The sequence below is a fragment of the Molothrus aeneus genome, chromosome Z (genome assembly GCF_037042795.1).
Source record: "Molothrus aeneus isolate 106 chromosome Z, BPBGC_Maene_1.0, whole genome shotgun sequence".
Classification (NCBI taxonomy): Eukaryota; Metazoa; Chordata; class Aves; order Passeriformes; family Icteridae; genus Molothrus; species Molothrus aeneus.
Genome location: NC_089680.1, coordinates 14,387,644 through 14,403,912, shown reverse-complemented (window position 1 = coordinate 14,403,912; position 16,269 = coordinate 14,387,644). Strand labels below are relative to the sequence as shown.

The 16,269-nt window shown below is 38.5% G+C and overlaps 1 protein-coding gene across 5 annotated transcripts in view; it reads right to left on the bottom strand.

Moving 5' to 3' along the window:
* SEMA4D (semaphorin 4D) overlaps positions 1 to 16,269 on the bottom strand; it is a 100,003-nt gene that overhangs the window by 18,968 nt on the left and 64,766 nt on the right. For all 5 annotated transcript variants that reach the window (XM_066569242.1, XM_066569245.1, XM_066569246.1 and 2 more), the window contains exons 4-15: positions 15,231 to 15,376; positions 13,999 to 14,061; positions 11,539 to 11,637; positions 10,284 to 10,377; positions 9,195 to 9,308; positions 8,121 to 8,272; positions 6,208 to 6,383; positions 5,921 to 6,077; positions 4,929 to 5,151; positions 4,392 to 4,507; positions 1,194 to 1,366; positions 916 to 959 (exon numbers count right to left, since the gene is read on the bottom strand). In XM_066569242.1, the coding sequence (XP_066425339.1) occupies positions 916 to 959; positions 1,194 to 1,366; positions 4,392 to 4,507; positions 4,929 to 5,151; positions 5,921 to 6,077; positions 6,208 to 6,383; positions 8,121 to 8,272; positions 9,195 to 9,308; positions 10,284 to 10,377; positions 11,539 to 11,637; positions 13,999 to 14,061; positions 15,231 to 15,376 (1,557 nt within the window). The remainder of the gene's footprint in view (positions 1 to 915; positions 960 to 1,193; positions 1,367 to 4,391; positions 4,508 to 4,928; positions 5,152 to 5,920; positions 6,078 to 6,207; positions 6,384 to 8,120; positions 8,273 to 9,194; positions 9,309 to 10,283; positions 10,378 to 11,538; positions 11,638 to 13,998; positions 14,062 to 15,230; positions 15,377 to 16,269) is intronic.

Genomic DNA, 16,269 nt, shown 5'->3' with positions numbered 1-16,269 from the left:
CAAACTAAGAGACAGGACACCTCAACTCTAAGACGGCCTCACTTCTAGACAAAGGTGAGACCTCAATGATCCACAACTGAGTGTGCACCTGAGAAGTCACTATTTGGGAAACATACTGTACTTGGTCTCACTTTATATCTAATCAGTGCATTTTAAGTAAAGTAGCAACTACAAAGGATCCAAGAGGAAACTGAACTAGGAACTCTCTTCTGAAAAAAAGGATATTTGCATTTATGGCACACCTGCAACTTATGGCATCCCATAAGTTAATAAAAAAAATAACAAGCAAAGCTCTCATGGTGGTCCACACTTTGCTTGGATTATAAATAAAAAGTGAGTACATCAGACTCTTAAGAGTTTTTTTTACTTGCAGCTAAAATCTCCTGTAACTCTACTCCACTTTATGATCTCCTTCATCTGGTGGCAGCAGCACACAGGACAAAGAAAGGACCTGTGGCCACTTGCTTTAAAGCACTATGAAAGGTACTTCAGCTGCTCTATATCATGTTCTAAGTTCCCCCTCCCCTTTCACCATAAAACCAGCTTTTTTTACAGAACAACTTAATCTGATCTAGCAGCAATAACCAAGCACTTGTCAAAGCTCACAGTAGAATGTCAAATGCTGCATCAAAGAAACAGAGGCCTCTGCATTAGAAGTACTTCTGGTATTGCTTTCATTCACAAGTCACTGTTGAGGTGCCCCCATTCATTTCAGGGGCTTGTGCACTGCACACTGAAATGCATACAAATATAGACAGTTTTTAAGACAACATGCAGGTCATACAGATGCTCAAATATTCAAAGCAGAATCCCATACCTATTACAATGTAAATGAATGTCCAGGTAATCACAAAAACAAAACTCTCTCACCACTCCACCTAGACATATGAAGGAGCTCTTTGAAGACTGACTCACCAGAACAAGAAGATGCATCTCCACCTATGTTTTGAATCCAGTTCCTGTAAAAGGAAGTCCAACCATTACAACTTCAAATCTTGTTTCCTAAAGTCTACCCATCCCCTTGTACTAATAAGGGTCATCAAAACAGCAATAGCAGACATAAAAGGATAGGAAAAAGTCTGTATTTGAAAACATTCAGTTTCTAAAATTCCAATTAGAAATTGGAAATTAGAAAATTCCAAGACTGATTACATATTGATTGTAACTGTAAGGTCATCAAAGGATACTCCTACCTTTCCATTTCACCTTCTTTAAAAATATCAATGCAGGAAGCTTCAAGAGGTTTCCAAGCACAATAAGGATCCCTTGCTAAAACACAGTCAACGCATGTGGTGTACTTGTCACAAAATGCCAATGGAGACTGCACCACACCAGAATTTGAACCAGCAAAGAGGTATCTTCTGCCCTAAAGAAAACAAAGCACAACGAAAAAAACATCACAGTCAATCATTTGTTCAAACCCAAACAACCCAATTCATGGACCAATTTAAGTGTTATTATAGAGCAGCATACATACAGCCTTTTTTGTAAAAAGTGGTGCCTCAGTAGAGTAAGCATTTGATTAGCTTTTGTTTCTACAAAGTTGTCTTGGAAATATTGCAGCAATGCTGAAAAGTGCAAAAAGACAACAAAAAAACCGGAACAGGTATGTGGAAAGTAACCATGTCTAACTATGACTTTATCCATTTTCCCAGAAATATTAATGTAATAATCCTTTTGGAGGCAAGGCAAGGCTGCCAAGCTGGCACATGCAAGACAGAGCAGGCAGTAGGGCTGATCTGATAAGCCAAAGCAGCCCTACTGCCTTCAGCACTTTAGCCAGCCTGTCTCTGCAGCCACATCAGCATCACCCTTGCGAGAGTCAAACACTTCTTAAGAAAGAACACTGGTGGTACTCAAAGGAAACGCACTGGCAAGACACTGAGAAGAAGGGGGAAATAATCGCAATGGCTATTGGAACCACTGCTCCCAGGGATCCATCCCAAAGCAGTCTGACTCTGAGCACAGCAGGAAGAGACCGCGCTCATCTTTATTATAAAAGGCAGGCAGCTGCTGTATCTCACTCATCTGCTCTAGAACTCAAGGAAAATGATAGCTAAAGGTACACTGTGACTTTACATACTGTCAGGCAAAGCTCAAGAAAGGGATGCGCTGCAGTGCTCAGAGAAGGAAGTCCACAGTGTTGGAGACTTACAACTTCCTAGGAAAAGCTTCCCATTCTGCTCAAAGATTTCTACGGTGCACCAGGCACTGCTCACTCTCTAGTGCTCTGCTGGATTACTCTGCAACAGTACAACACTGCACATGGTTTATAGTGTCTTGGCATGTTTCCCAGCTCATACATCCAAGATTCCAGGGAACATGCAGCGAGCTGAGCAAACCATTTTTAAAAAAATCCAAACACACCTTTCAGTTAAGCAGGAGTTAAGAGAATCTACTGTAGGCTCATCTGACTGCCCACCCTCCACACACTATGGGAAGAACCTAGAGACTACTGAAAAATGCTCTCAGAAAGGACTCTGACTCCAGAGAGGTCTAAAGCCCACCATCAGGGTAATTATTACCCTTCTGTGATTAGTCCACTACTGTGGGATGCCATGACATGTAACACGATACCAGCTCTGCAATGGACTTCAGTAGCCACTGACTGTGGAGGCAGAAACTTGTGTTTTCAGGCTGGGAAGCAGCAGGAATCCCTGCTTGGGTGGTACTGTGACTATACAGTTACCATGACTCTGGCAGCTGACCCAAACTCCCACTCCCCATCACTGAAAAGGACCTCTGGTTTTATGGGAATGTACTGGGCAGCTGAGTATGTCAATGAGTATGTGGCACCTGGACCCAGAGTGAATAAATTTCAATGCCATTATTCCTACAGCAGCCTTCCAAGTGTGTGCTGAAATTGGTACATGATGCGTATTTGTATCAGGCTTAATGCCCATCTCTTTCTCAGCACTTCCCTGAAATAGGCAAATCATAATTAAGCCAGTGCAGGAATGATTCCACAATTAAAAGAACAGATATTAGCATATATATTGGAAGAGCTATCAATCACTATCTTCTGTGACAGGGCAAATTCCAAAACTTCCGGACAAAGCAAGTAGCTTGAACCATTTTTGCAGATAAAGCAAGTATTTTGTGTGTGTAGTATTTACGTATATATATATATATGTACACACACACACACACACACAAATAATACATATCTGCAAAGATGTATAGGTGAGTTGTCAGTGTGATATATCATACAAAAATAATACAAATATACTTACAGAAAACTAAGCACAGAAATTTTTAATCCTTCTTTCTGTTTGTATAGCAAAAGCATACTCTGTCCTTTCTTTCTATTATAAGCATGAAAGGATAAATAAGCATGCAGAACGAGCTTGTAAAAATTATGACATAACATAAAGCTCTGTTCCACTGAGCTGATCGTGTTGACATTCAAAATTTTATGAAATATCACACAAAAATAAAAGCTGTTTCAAACTATTCCTAAGTCCCTAAGCTGCAGAGCACTTATGTATGGATCACTAGCTAGCCACTGAATACTGGTATTACTACTAGATACTTCAAAAGAGGCATTCAATCTTTATGAAACCCAGAAAACCTCACTGATGCTGATGATACAAGTGACTTTAGGCACAGACAGATATATTCATGGATGTGAGGGTCTGAGCAAGTAGGGGCAGAAACCTAACTCATTAACAAACTACACACAGTGACCATTCTCCTACTATCCCAAAAGCACTCTAGGATTAAACCAAACAACTGATAAACAGTGCAGGACAGCTGCCAGGTTTGGAGTGTGCAGCAGCTCTTGTGCCATGCAGCTGGAGCTGCAGCTGGCACCCCAGTGGGCAGACAGGACCTCACGAGAGGTCCTCACCCACAGCTGCAGCAACGTGACTGCTTTCATGCCACAATCAGCATGCAGGAGCCCACAAGATTTGGGACAGCAGAAGTCAATTAACTACACAATTATGAGTCCCTATGCTTGAAGACTGTTCTCTCTTCTTAGGTCTATTTCTTCAGAACCACACACCACTCCTCTGCTAACCTCAATCCCTGGGATTTTTCTACACAAATCTGAGGTGGCCACAAGGGGTCGGGTTTTTTACATCCCTGCAAAACTGAAATTAGTTTCTTAGAACACTTTACAGTTTCCTGCTTCTGCACATGGAAACAAGTGAAGACTTGCATACCTGTGCTCCTCCAGCCATTCCCCATGTCTAAAAAGCACCAGAAGCTTACCACCTACCAAACATATTGAAATGCAGCAGGCAATATGTGATTGCTGCAGTATGATGAGTTACAAATGCAGCCTTTGGCTGGCTCTATGCACAGCGTGGTCTCTTGACACAAGGTCACAAAGTGGTTCTCTTGACAGAACACAAGGAGATAAATGCTATGATGCTTATACCACTCACTGTTTTGGATGAAAGCAAGAGAGTTTGGACTGGTTCAAAATTTGGAAAAAGCTGTGTTTCTTCAATAATATGCATTCCATTTTCATAGCTGATAGCTTTGTGCAGGGCTCCTCGATCTGAAACAAAAGAGCAATGTGTTTAAGTAAGATCTTTGAAATAAAAAAAGCAAGAAAAAGTCCTTCACAACTGCTCTAAGTTGTCTCAATAATCTGCTTGTTGTTCAGCAGAACAACTCTGTGTCAAAGGCAACCATTAAACTTGCCATCAGGACTTCTGAGCAGGAAATAACATTTTGGGGCACAGAAAGACCAGTTGGTGATTATATTGTGTAGTTTTGCTGAATTCACTGAAGCTTTGCAGTTCTTTTCCTGCAATACTTTTTCAAAGCAACCAAGACTGTCCTGTTACTGTGACACCTTACTTTTTTTCTTACACCAGCTGCTGTAAAAGCCCTGTAAATATGGAAATCTCAAGAGTTTTTCTAAGAAAACTTAAGAATGAGTGCATCACCAAAACCAGGTGTTCTGCAGAACTCACCTGTACCGATGAACATAACATCATAGATGGTGCCATTGAGTGCTCTGACTCTGTCAACTACAATCTGTGTATACTTCACATCTCGCTTTACTAGGCGAGGTCTGTCTCCCATTGGGGTCACTGAGTCATCCATTAGAGGATGATCTTTAACAAACTGCAATGTTTTGTCTGGTAAATTCAGAGAACTCATGTAGTTTGATGCTCTGGCTTCATTGTTTATACACTAGAAGAGGGGACAGGGAGAGGGTGAAAAAGAAAAAAGAGAACCAAATTGTATCATTTACTTGTACAAAACAAAAACAATTAACTGCAGTTGCACACATTTTCTTCTCCACGTTATTTTGGCCGGTAACCACACCTGTACACTATACTCATTGTACCAAGGAAGGTCCTCAGACCTCACAGCATTTTGATGTGCTAATCCCTGAGCTTTGGACTAAATTTTTGTTTGGATCCAAAATATATTTTAGGACAATATTCCTTCTGTGCTCTCATGCACCTTCAGTACTTTAACCATCACCTCTTTCAGCACTAGCAACTGTATGCCTGTATGCCTGTAAGGAACACAAAGAAGTAAAAAAAGTCTGACGCAGCACTAGGAAAATTTGAGTGTGCAAAGCAGTGCACTAGATAAACAGGCTGATTTTACTGAGACAATGCAATAGTTGCTATACTTTCTTTCATCTGAACAAAAAGTGTGTGATGTTGCTAGTGTAAACTGAGTTATATTTCACAATGAGAAAGTTATTAACAAAATAATGAAATATAAAACTAGCAAACAACTTAATTCCAAATTAAAAAATCCCAAAACCCAAAGACTTTGATTCCCAGATAAAAAATTCAGAACATATCACTTGAGTATTTTCCTTTTAAGTTTTTACAAGAAGTAACCAGGTGAGGGCAAACATTAGTGGGTTACTAGTATGCCCTAGTCTGTTTCCTCCTGAGCACTGAAAAAGTCATGAGATCCATCCAAGACTACAGAAACTTACCGCACCAGGTCGAGGATTCGGAATTTCCCCATTGTATCGCACCCACTTTGTATGGGACTGTTCCACTGTAGCACTCTGCATGTATTTTCCTTTTGAGAAAACCTCTTCTACAGTAGACAGATTGTATGCACACACTGCTGACAACCCCACATTATTCCTATTAATTCAGGAAGAAATTAGGCAAAAAACAAAATCCAACAAAACATAGGAGTAATTATCATTTTCTATTGGTAGTAACCAATTGAGATGAAAGGTACTTATCCAGGAAAAGGCTATACCACACTTACAGTTGTGGGGTGAAGACTCCATATATCACTGGTTCCTTCAAAGTCGGAGATTTGAGAATAAAAACATCATTGATAACATTGAAAATTAAATTCTTATCAGGGATGGTACAAATCAGTCTGGCCTTGAGAAACGAAGTCCATTTTTTTTGCAAGGTCCTTAATCCTCCTTGGTCCCTCTTATGGTATTAAAAAAATAAAAAGGTGTTTGTGAGGAGAGCTAGCAGCATTTTTGCACTTAAGAACCACTGCTATATAGCATGCAATTATTAATCCCTGGTGTTTTACAATACTTCATCTATAGCAATATCAATAAATGTTAACATATTCACATACAAAACAGTATGAAAGCCACAGGAAAATTGGTTCAACAAAAATAATGAAAAATTATTTCTATCACACATACAGGGAAGATGAAATATGAGAGAATATGAGAGTTAATGAAGAACTATACTTCAGCGTCACTCAGAAAAATTGAGATGGACAATGCATCATTAGGAAAAAAATAAAACAAGCATGGAAGTATTATACTGTCCTTTAAGAGAAATACATAATACTGCTATTGTTTGGTAACATCAAAACTGATTTAAATTCTAATGCTGCAATATGCTTTAAGACTTGCCTGACACTGATCATTTCATAAGAAGAAATCCAGCAATGGTTTAATCCTGCTAGAAGTTACCACCTTTATTAAGGATTTGCAGCTACCAAATCTTAAGTTGAGATACATTGAATAGAAATGTATTTCAAAATATTTGATAATTTAGCTGTAGAACTGGTATTTCTCTTATAAAAGGGCCTATTGAAACAGTATTAATATATCCATTCATTATCTAATTGTGTAAGCAATGTATTAAAGGCAATCTGCAAAATTTATTAAGTATACATGTTTACAATTAAGTATAAATGCTTATAGGTTTGCGATCTGTCACTGATTTCTATTTCAAACAACAATCTGAAATATATAACAATATAATAAATGAAGCTCTCATATTCCACAATACTCCTCTTTTAAAGTGTGCACAAGCTGTCAGTGGGCAGAATGCCATAATAGCAAGCCCCATCTAAACCTGCCTCCAAGCTCCTTGTTTAATGTAAATCTCAAGGGCATTAACTTGTTATTGATGTTTTGACTTCCCTGTTTAAATACAGAACAGTAAAGTCAAAATAAAACTTTGAACCTCATGAAAATGAAACAGCCAAATAAATTTCCTGCTGGAAAAAAAGGAAATTGATACATTCCACTGAAAAAGTTTTTGTTAAATAAACATTTTCTACTGAAAAAACTTCCATCAGCAAGACTTTTAACCAGCACTCCTGAGGATGTACTTGAATCAGCTTAACACATTGAGGTTTAAGCACAGCAAGTGTGACAGAATCAGGCTGCTAGTGACCATCTCCCTTCAGGCTCTGGCAGCTGTAGCAGCTTCATAGAAGTCCCATCTGCTACAACACAGTCAAGAACTATTTTGCTGTGGACGTGGCTACAGTTGTGTTTGGATACCAGCTACTTCAAAGTCACTTGACACACACCCTATCTGCTCAGCTCCAATCAAAGTCACTTCTTCAGAGAGAGATGTACTTGTTTAAAAAAAATTAACAATGAAAACTGAAGCAACACTTTTTCTGTTGCTGGGTTCTGTCATGGTTGCTTTGTTTTCCCCCAGAGAAGACCAGAACCCCCAGATGTACTGAAATTTCACAACTGTGCAAAACCAAATCAAGTATTTATTTACAAAGCAACCGTTAGGCCTTCTCAGTTCCAACGAACTGACTGGAACAGCTTATTTATTAAGGTTTACTAAACTCAAACACCTCCATTTAGCTGGCAATTAGTCCAGAATAATGAATGCTTTTTAACATGCACGTGCAAGATTCAACGAGATATAGTAAAAGTAAACAGAACTATCTCCCACCTTGCATACTCTAGCTATTCTTGGAATCATCAATTTTCCAACAAATTCATACTCCACAGACACCTCAGTGAAAAAGAAGTATATCTTGTCATCTTCTCCATCTGTGCTGTTTGGATCTGCTCTTATCACATCAGCAAAAACAAAGTTGGGCTCTACAGATACAAACAGAAGAATATTCTATTATATATGTGACTACTAAACTAACTTGATTCCCTCAAAGACCCTCAGAAGTTGTCTTTCACCCGAACTCCACACTGCATTTACCTCCTCTCCACTCACTGACCTACTTCCAGTTTGCTGTACATCATATGAACAGGATTTCTAAAAAAACCCAAATCACAAAAAAACAACCAGAAATAGAAAAAAAATCAGAACACCATGAAACCTATGTGAAAGCACTAAGATACTGAGAGATCTCTATGATCTGACAGCTCATTACTTCAGCATTCTTCAGTCCACAGTCAAATGTGGTTTCAGATTCTAATGGGCCTGGAGAGGTAACCCTCCCTTGCCTGTCTCTCCTCTATTTCAGCTATTAGCTGAAGCACTAAAATGACAGTGCCATTACAACATGTATTACAAAACTCAGAATCCTGTACTTTTTGGACAACGGTCATTATTTTGTGCCAAAATAATGATTTTGGCACAAAGCCTCAAACCTCTGAAAATTCACAAAATTCAGTGACTTTTCAAATTCAGGAACTTGAAGTGTCAAGAACCATGATCAGCTCAATTTAAGAACCAATTCAAGACCAAAAACATTCAATTCCTTACCATATCATAATTAAGCTGCATTATTGCAAGGATAACCAAGCAGTTAAGAAATAAACCATTAATGTCAAGTGGAAACATGCATATTCTGAAGCTGTTTTCATCATCAGTGCTGATAAAAATCCTAAAATTTCAAAACAGAAGCTCTTGGTGGCATGCATGAGGGCACACACTCAGTGTATGCCAGTATAACCAAAACTGTCTCTTTGAGACAATTGCTCCTTACCCAGGTAGGACACTCAAACTCTGTACATGTGATATTGAAAAAGTAACTTGTTTGGACCACTTCTTATGCTCACTTACCATTAAGCCAAGGTATTGCATACTCTGTTCTCAGAGGGCTCTGATGAGAGTGACGTGAAATAATAGGTTCACTTCCCAAGAAATTGTACGAAGTCCCGGAATAAAGCTCTTCATCTTCAACACAAAACCAAATATATTAGAACTTATGGACTGGATACCAAAAAGGGTACACAAATGTTTTCTGAGTCTATCTAAGTTTTAACTTCCCACAAGAAAAGGTGAACACGGATTTCCTCTGACTTGCCCTAGACATGTCTTTTATGTTTACATTTCTGTCGATCATTCTCAAGCTAACACTTCCACACTTGGATTTATTATTATTATTGCTCTAACATAAGAACTGACAAAAGTCAACATTGTTTTTGTGGCATTTTAACATTTAACATAAAAACCTACAATTTATCTTAAAACATGCTAATTTACTTAAATGCACCAGAATTCTGGAATTGTTTTCCTCTCTTTCTATGCTACCATTATTCAAACTCGATTTGTACAGATTTAGGCACAAATGCAGGGAGCATATTTTTTTATTCTCATTTCCTGTTTCATATGATGTTGAGCTTCTCTTTTATGGTCTTGGTACATGCACATAAAAGCAACAAATTCTGGCTTCCCCAGATTAAGATTTGGTGGTGTGTTTCCATGCAGTAAGTACACTTGCATTAACATCTCACTTCCCTATTCTGCAGCATGTCTTCAGGACACCTAACAATATGCTTTTTTCTTTACTGAAATTACAGTAATTGATACTACAAGATACTACAGTAATTGATACTACAAGAAATTACAGTAATTGATACTACAATCTAAGTACATTTAGATTATCTGGATTAAATATGTTTAACATCTAGAAATACAGTTTGAAATTTGGTATTTTAGAAATTGCTTCCAAACAACCTAGTTTGAAGTTCTCCTTTTAAGAAACATGGTTAGGTTGACTATGTAAGTATTTTAACATCTATACAGATACACAATACAAAAAAATATGGATGCAAGCCACAATTCTGATAATGACAGACTGGAGGGTGACAGTGGAAAAGATAGAACATTTTTAAACATAAAAATGAGGAATGTGAAGTCTGAACTTACCAACCATAACAGATGTGTAGCTTTGAGCAGGATCAAATGGACATCTGCCCTTACCATCTTCACTTTTACCTCCAAGTTCAAATGAAATTAAATTCTGTTGAAAACCACAAAACAGCTATTAGAACTTTTTTCTTTCAGCCACTCAACTTGTGCAAAGTTAGCTAAAAACTAAACACTAAATAATGGGCTATGTCATCAACTTCCAGCATCAAAGGCATTCTGTATAAAATTATAGAAGGCATATGTGTTTTCATAAAAACTTATTGAGCCCCAAAGACAGAGAAAAAATGTGATCCTATCATTTGTGAGGGTGGAAGCAGAGAAGAGCAAAAGATGGAAAATTAAATCCAGACAGACTTCAAGAACGAGCACCCAAAAAAGCTACACAGCAGGAAAGGCAAAGTTAATTGATACATAGAAAAAAACAACAATTATTCAATTAGCCTGAAAAAAATGGAGACTCAGAAAATCAAAAAGGATTTCTGAGGTGGATTAAGCAATTTTGGAGATGATGGGAAATTTCTAAGATAGGGCATAATCCAATTAGGCTTTAAAAAGCAACAGAATACTTTTGCTGCTACTTTATAAATCCCTTACAAACCAAAGAATGGGGATCAGAAAGCTGAAAGGTAGCCACAGTACTTGGGAAGTAATCAGTGTGAAATGAAATGTATGTATGTAATGAATGTACTATGTAATGAAATGTACTATGTAATGAAAGCACTGGAAGCTAAAGGCACAAAGAATTACAAGATTTCTCAATTTTCGAATTGCTAAGAGCTGCAGTAAGGAAATGATACAAGAGTCAGTGGCGAGAAAAGGGAGTTTTAATTTTGCGCCAAGACTTCACTCTGAAGGATTCAGCACTACACATCTTTGGCAGAGCCAGGAGCAGAGACAAGCAGAGACAGGAATCTGAGACACTTCAGGGAGATTCAGTAATGAGTGGTAGTTGCAACCACTGTAATTTCAGTTTTAGTAACTAGTTTCATGTTAACACGCAATACATGAAGAAGTATAAAAGCTAAGAAAAAGTAGATCTGCAGTTAGACAAGATAAATCAATAATTCATTAAGTGCTCTGAAAAAGGAGCAGTATACTCTGCCCCTGCGACGGGACAGTGCAACAAGTGCTCCTAACCTTACAGCCAACAGTGAAGATGCAACTGTTTTGGGAAAGGAGAATAACTCATTGCTGACCCGAGCTGCTTTTAAGTTACAGCTGTTGCTGGTCAAAACATATGGACATTTCTTACCAGGTAATCACACGTTGGCTGAAATGCATTAGTTCCACACACATAGAGGAAAGTATCATTCAGCTGTTGCAAGACACGCACGTAATTACGACATTCTGTCTGTAATAGAGGATGAGGAAAGGACTAGTCTGATAAACCATAGCTGCCACATTCCAACATACACAAACAACATTGTCCATTGCTGCTGCTTATGCCACATCACACTGGCAAGCCCAGGTGACACATGGGTGACACTGGGACACCATCTCCCTAGAATCTTCAGGAGCTCTAATCAATCCTGCAAGCAGCTGGTTTCCTACAGCCAGGAGCATGCAGCTGCCTCAGTGTCCGAGCAGGACAGCAGGCTCAGCACGGTCCATCCCAAGCTGTTTTATGGAAGGAAAAGCTCCAAATACACCTCCAGTCCATGGGAACAACTAGTTAAACATGCAGTGAGTTTTAGACTTTGTCACCCCTTGTATATCTAGATGAAACAATGACAGCCAAGGTTGTTTGTTAAGCAACCTTAAATTAGCCACAAAGCTTTGTCACGTATAGCGATATCTTTTTCTTTTTTTCCAGTCCTTGAAACTGTCCAAGGATGCTCCATAATGTCTTTAGCTCTGAAACAGAACAAGGAGTTTGACCAAAATCCTTAATAAAGGATACAATAAAAATTCAGAATAATAATGAAGTAAAACAACTCTAAACAACCACTTAAAGAGAGATAAAAAAAATCAGTGTCAATAACACCCCTTAATTCTTGCTGGTATACTGCCATATCCCTCCACTAACTGCTGTTCCATGAACTTCTTAAGCAAGTTTAAGCACTGACCTTACTATTCCTTCTTATGAGACAAATTAGGTATTTCTGTGACTATATAGGAGAAGAAAGCAGGGGGAAGAGTGTAAAACCAACTTTCTGCCAGATAAGGCCCTTGAACAGCTGTATGAATGCTTTCTGCCAGATAAGGTCCTTGAACAGCGGTATGCATGCTTTCTGCTGGCATTGTACAGTACAGTCCTGATGGGAGTGGGAGAGAACTGCCCACTTAAGTTTAAGAAATAGCAGCAGTGGCTTAATACCCTTTTGAACTACTACACTGTGCAAAACACCATAGCTACACTATAAATGGGACTAGTAGAAGGTTAGAATTGAGGAAAAAGCATGGCTAGCTGCTAAAGTATGAGCTGCTAAACTGGGAGCAGGAGAAAATAAAATATATTCAGAGCTCTATCAAAGTACATATCTATGGGGTCTATTATACCCCAGCAATAATTTTTGAGAGGACTTCTGGAGATTCACACACATGTCTGCTAAACATATGCTCATGCACAAGACAAACTTATATCCCATATTCATCATGGTTGAGTATTAGTATTATTAATACCAACCACAACTGATCCATAAAATACAAGTATTCTCTGATCCTATTCTGCAGAGGTAGACAAGGAGGAAACACACCTTAAATATCTGTCATACCTCATGTTCAAATAATGTACTGAGGGTCATCAATGGTCAGTCAAGGAAAAGAAGCAGCAAGTCAAAGGGAGACAGCCCACTCCCATCCCGATGAACCACACGAACACAGGATAACTATCAGCCCTGAACACAGCGTTTGGGGGTTTTTAAGAGCGCGAACTAAACAGGCTGCACGTTCAAGGATCACATCCCTCCAAGTGCAGAATAGATCTGCTTTTTGTATTCAGAGGACTTGCAGACTTCTACTTTCAAACCTGTGTTAAAGGCCTGACCATCAGTCGTTCCCAGCAAATCCTTGCTTTACTGCATCATTAAATGAAGTGGTGTTACACAAACAGAATGGTACGTTCACATACAGTCAACTACCCCAAGCAAACAGGCAAGAGAGGCAAGACGAGCAGGCCAGCCTGTGTCCTGGCATTCATAAGGAATCAGTGGTTCCCAGAAGCACCAGGGGATCCTGCCAAGCTGACAGGAGGTCTGGCTGCTCGGGTGCCCTCTGAGCTGTCTGAGTCACACCACAAGTGGAACACCTGCCAAGCAACACAAAATACGCATACACAAAGCTAGCAAAGAAATAAACTGGCCTAATAAAAACCCCTATGTGCCCTAAAGCAAAGCACACAAAATTAATCATTCGCTCAGTAAAATCAAATGCCGTGAAGGAATTATTGCAATAACAAAACACAACAGTTGCTACCAATTACTTCAGTGACAGTAATACTATTTTATCATCTTAATGAAAAAACATTAACATCAAGCGTACATTAGGGTGTGTTCAGATTTTCAAACATTCAAATAATATTCAACAAGAAAAGTAATGAACTAAAAAAAAGACTAAGCATGCTGAAATTTCTAACACTCAAGTTAATTTAAAAAATTTAGGTGATTGTTTTGAAATTTTAATTTCAAACAGTTGCAGACTTTCTTCTTTCCATGTCATTCCTCTTGAAGGAAAACGTGCAAGATCTTTCTCCAATTTCAATAAAAGTACATACCTGTTCTGATTTGCCCTTAACTGCACATTTAGTCCTTTTATCTTCTGTGACCTTCCAGTGTAACTAAGTCAAAAAACATGCAACAAAAAAGCACATTGTACTTTAAGTCAATGCAAGGTCTGAAAGTCTTGCAGTAACACACACAAGAAAAGGCAACCCCATCTAGAGGAAATGCAAGACATTTTGCAAGTAGCATTCAGAAATGGTTCAAAACCATTTTTTCCCAGGGAGGTGACATTTTCAAATCCATGTGCCTTAATCAGAACTAAACTACCATCTTCCAGGTTCATAATGATGATTCCCCACAAATGGCTAATGAACTTTTCATTAGCATATGCATTAGGGAAATGCAGCTGTAACTGACTTAAGTATTTTTTCAATTTGAAGTACTTCTCTATTTCATTAACACTGGAATAAAAAACACTTGGGGGAAAGGAATCAAAGAAAATTTACTGGACTAATTTGCATTATACTGAGCACAACTTTACAATTATGTTGTATATGCTGGTGAAAGTGCCCACCACCCATGAACATGTTCTTCGGATTAAAAATCATATAAGCAACTTCTAAAGCACCCCAGGTGATAGTCCATGCTGTACCTCTACACGTCAGCCTGTGTTGCTGACGGCATGAAAAGCAGGAGCCTGGGAAGGACCTGGAAGCAATATAACAGTAGCAGACTTCTGCCTGGCCTAATTTACTTTGAGAAACCAGCACAAACATATTCAAAATACTTCTCTGAGTGAGCTGATCAGACCTGTCTGCACCACCACTTGCTGTGCAGACACACCTAAACACCAAACAGAAGATGAGATTGAAAGGACAGGGCCTTCTTTTGCAGCACATTCTGCAGCCTGCTCTGAGTAAGCCCAAGATTTGCCTGTTTCAGATTACTTTTTGACTCAGATTAACAGAAAATGGCCCACTCCTGATATTAAGAAAACATGTAAGAACTACCACTGTGGGTGATACCCACAGTTCCTCTCATCCATCCTTCTCCCAAGAAGAAAATACCCAAGGAGATCTCCAATTACTTGTTGATATCCAGCTTCTCCTTTCTTACTCTTTTTTAGTCTGTAAAATCTTCCAGAAATAATACTGGAGTAGAACATATAGAGCAATTTCTCTTTTAGGCACCTATTTGTCTAAAATGCAATGCTACAGATATCAGGAAATTAAGTCAAATTTGGAGCACCATTTTTACCTGGAGGATAATGTATTAAAAGGCATACCTCGTGCTGCTTCTCAGCAATATTCACCGCGTTTAAGGCAAAGATCACTTCCCTGGCTCCTACATATAGAACGTTTTTGTCTTCACTTAACAGCAAGGTTGAATAGTTTGACACTTTTGAGTCATTAAAATGTATTAGCTGGACCTCTGTTGAAATGGAAAAAAAATAGCACCTCATGAACAAACAGTCACCTAGGGTCAACCTCATGAGTAATTTTTTCTAAGTTGTCTAAACAGCTGTTGGAAAACTTGAAAACAACAAAGGTTAATTCAGACAACCCATGTAAAAGACAAGGGACCCCTCAGAAGCTTGATTCAGCAGAAACAGCAGCTTCCACCAACATAAAATCACTCATCCCGACTTTCTCATTCAATTTCAAATGCTCAAATATTTCATTTTGTGGTGATCCCTGTAACTCACTTCTTCATTTTTTTTCCTACTTGCTTTTTCTAAACTTGTATTTTCCACATCCACTATCAGATTGTTCCTCACCTTCTCCTTTCCATATACCAATCTACTGTGGAAAATCAGGCCAGTCACCACATCCCTTTGCAACCATCCTGAACAAATCCAACAAAATATCCTGCACCTTAAGACAACTCTTCAGCATACTGATTAACAGAAGGAAGACACAGAAGCAAATAACAAACCATTTGCAGCTGACTGTGAAGTGAAAACAGAGATTAAATACACAACATACACACAAAATAACAGCATGAGGGAAAAATCAAGATGAATAGAAATAAGACAAGAAAAAGAGGGAGATATGAGAGAAAAGGCAGTGGAATGAGGAAGTGTGTAGAATGGACCAGAATGGCTTGAAGAAAGATGACACAAACTGAGTAATACAAAAGGGTATTTTTTCTGAATGTACAACTGTAATGTAAGAATGACTGAAAGCTTTGTACATGAAGACACAAGATTAATTAAGTATTAATTATTGATTTAATGATAGAGATGAAAACAATGTACTTTCAATTGTAATACTCCAGAAACATTAATTTTAAACTAGATTCTCAAGCATGTGATTTTGAAATCT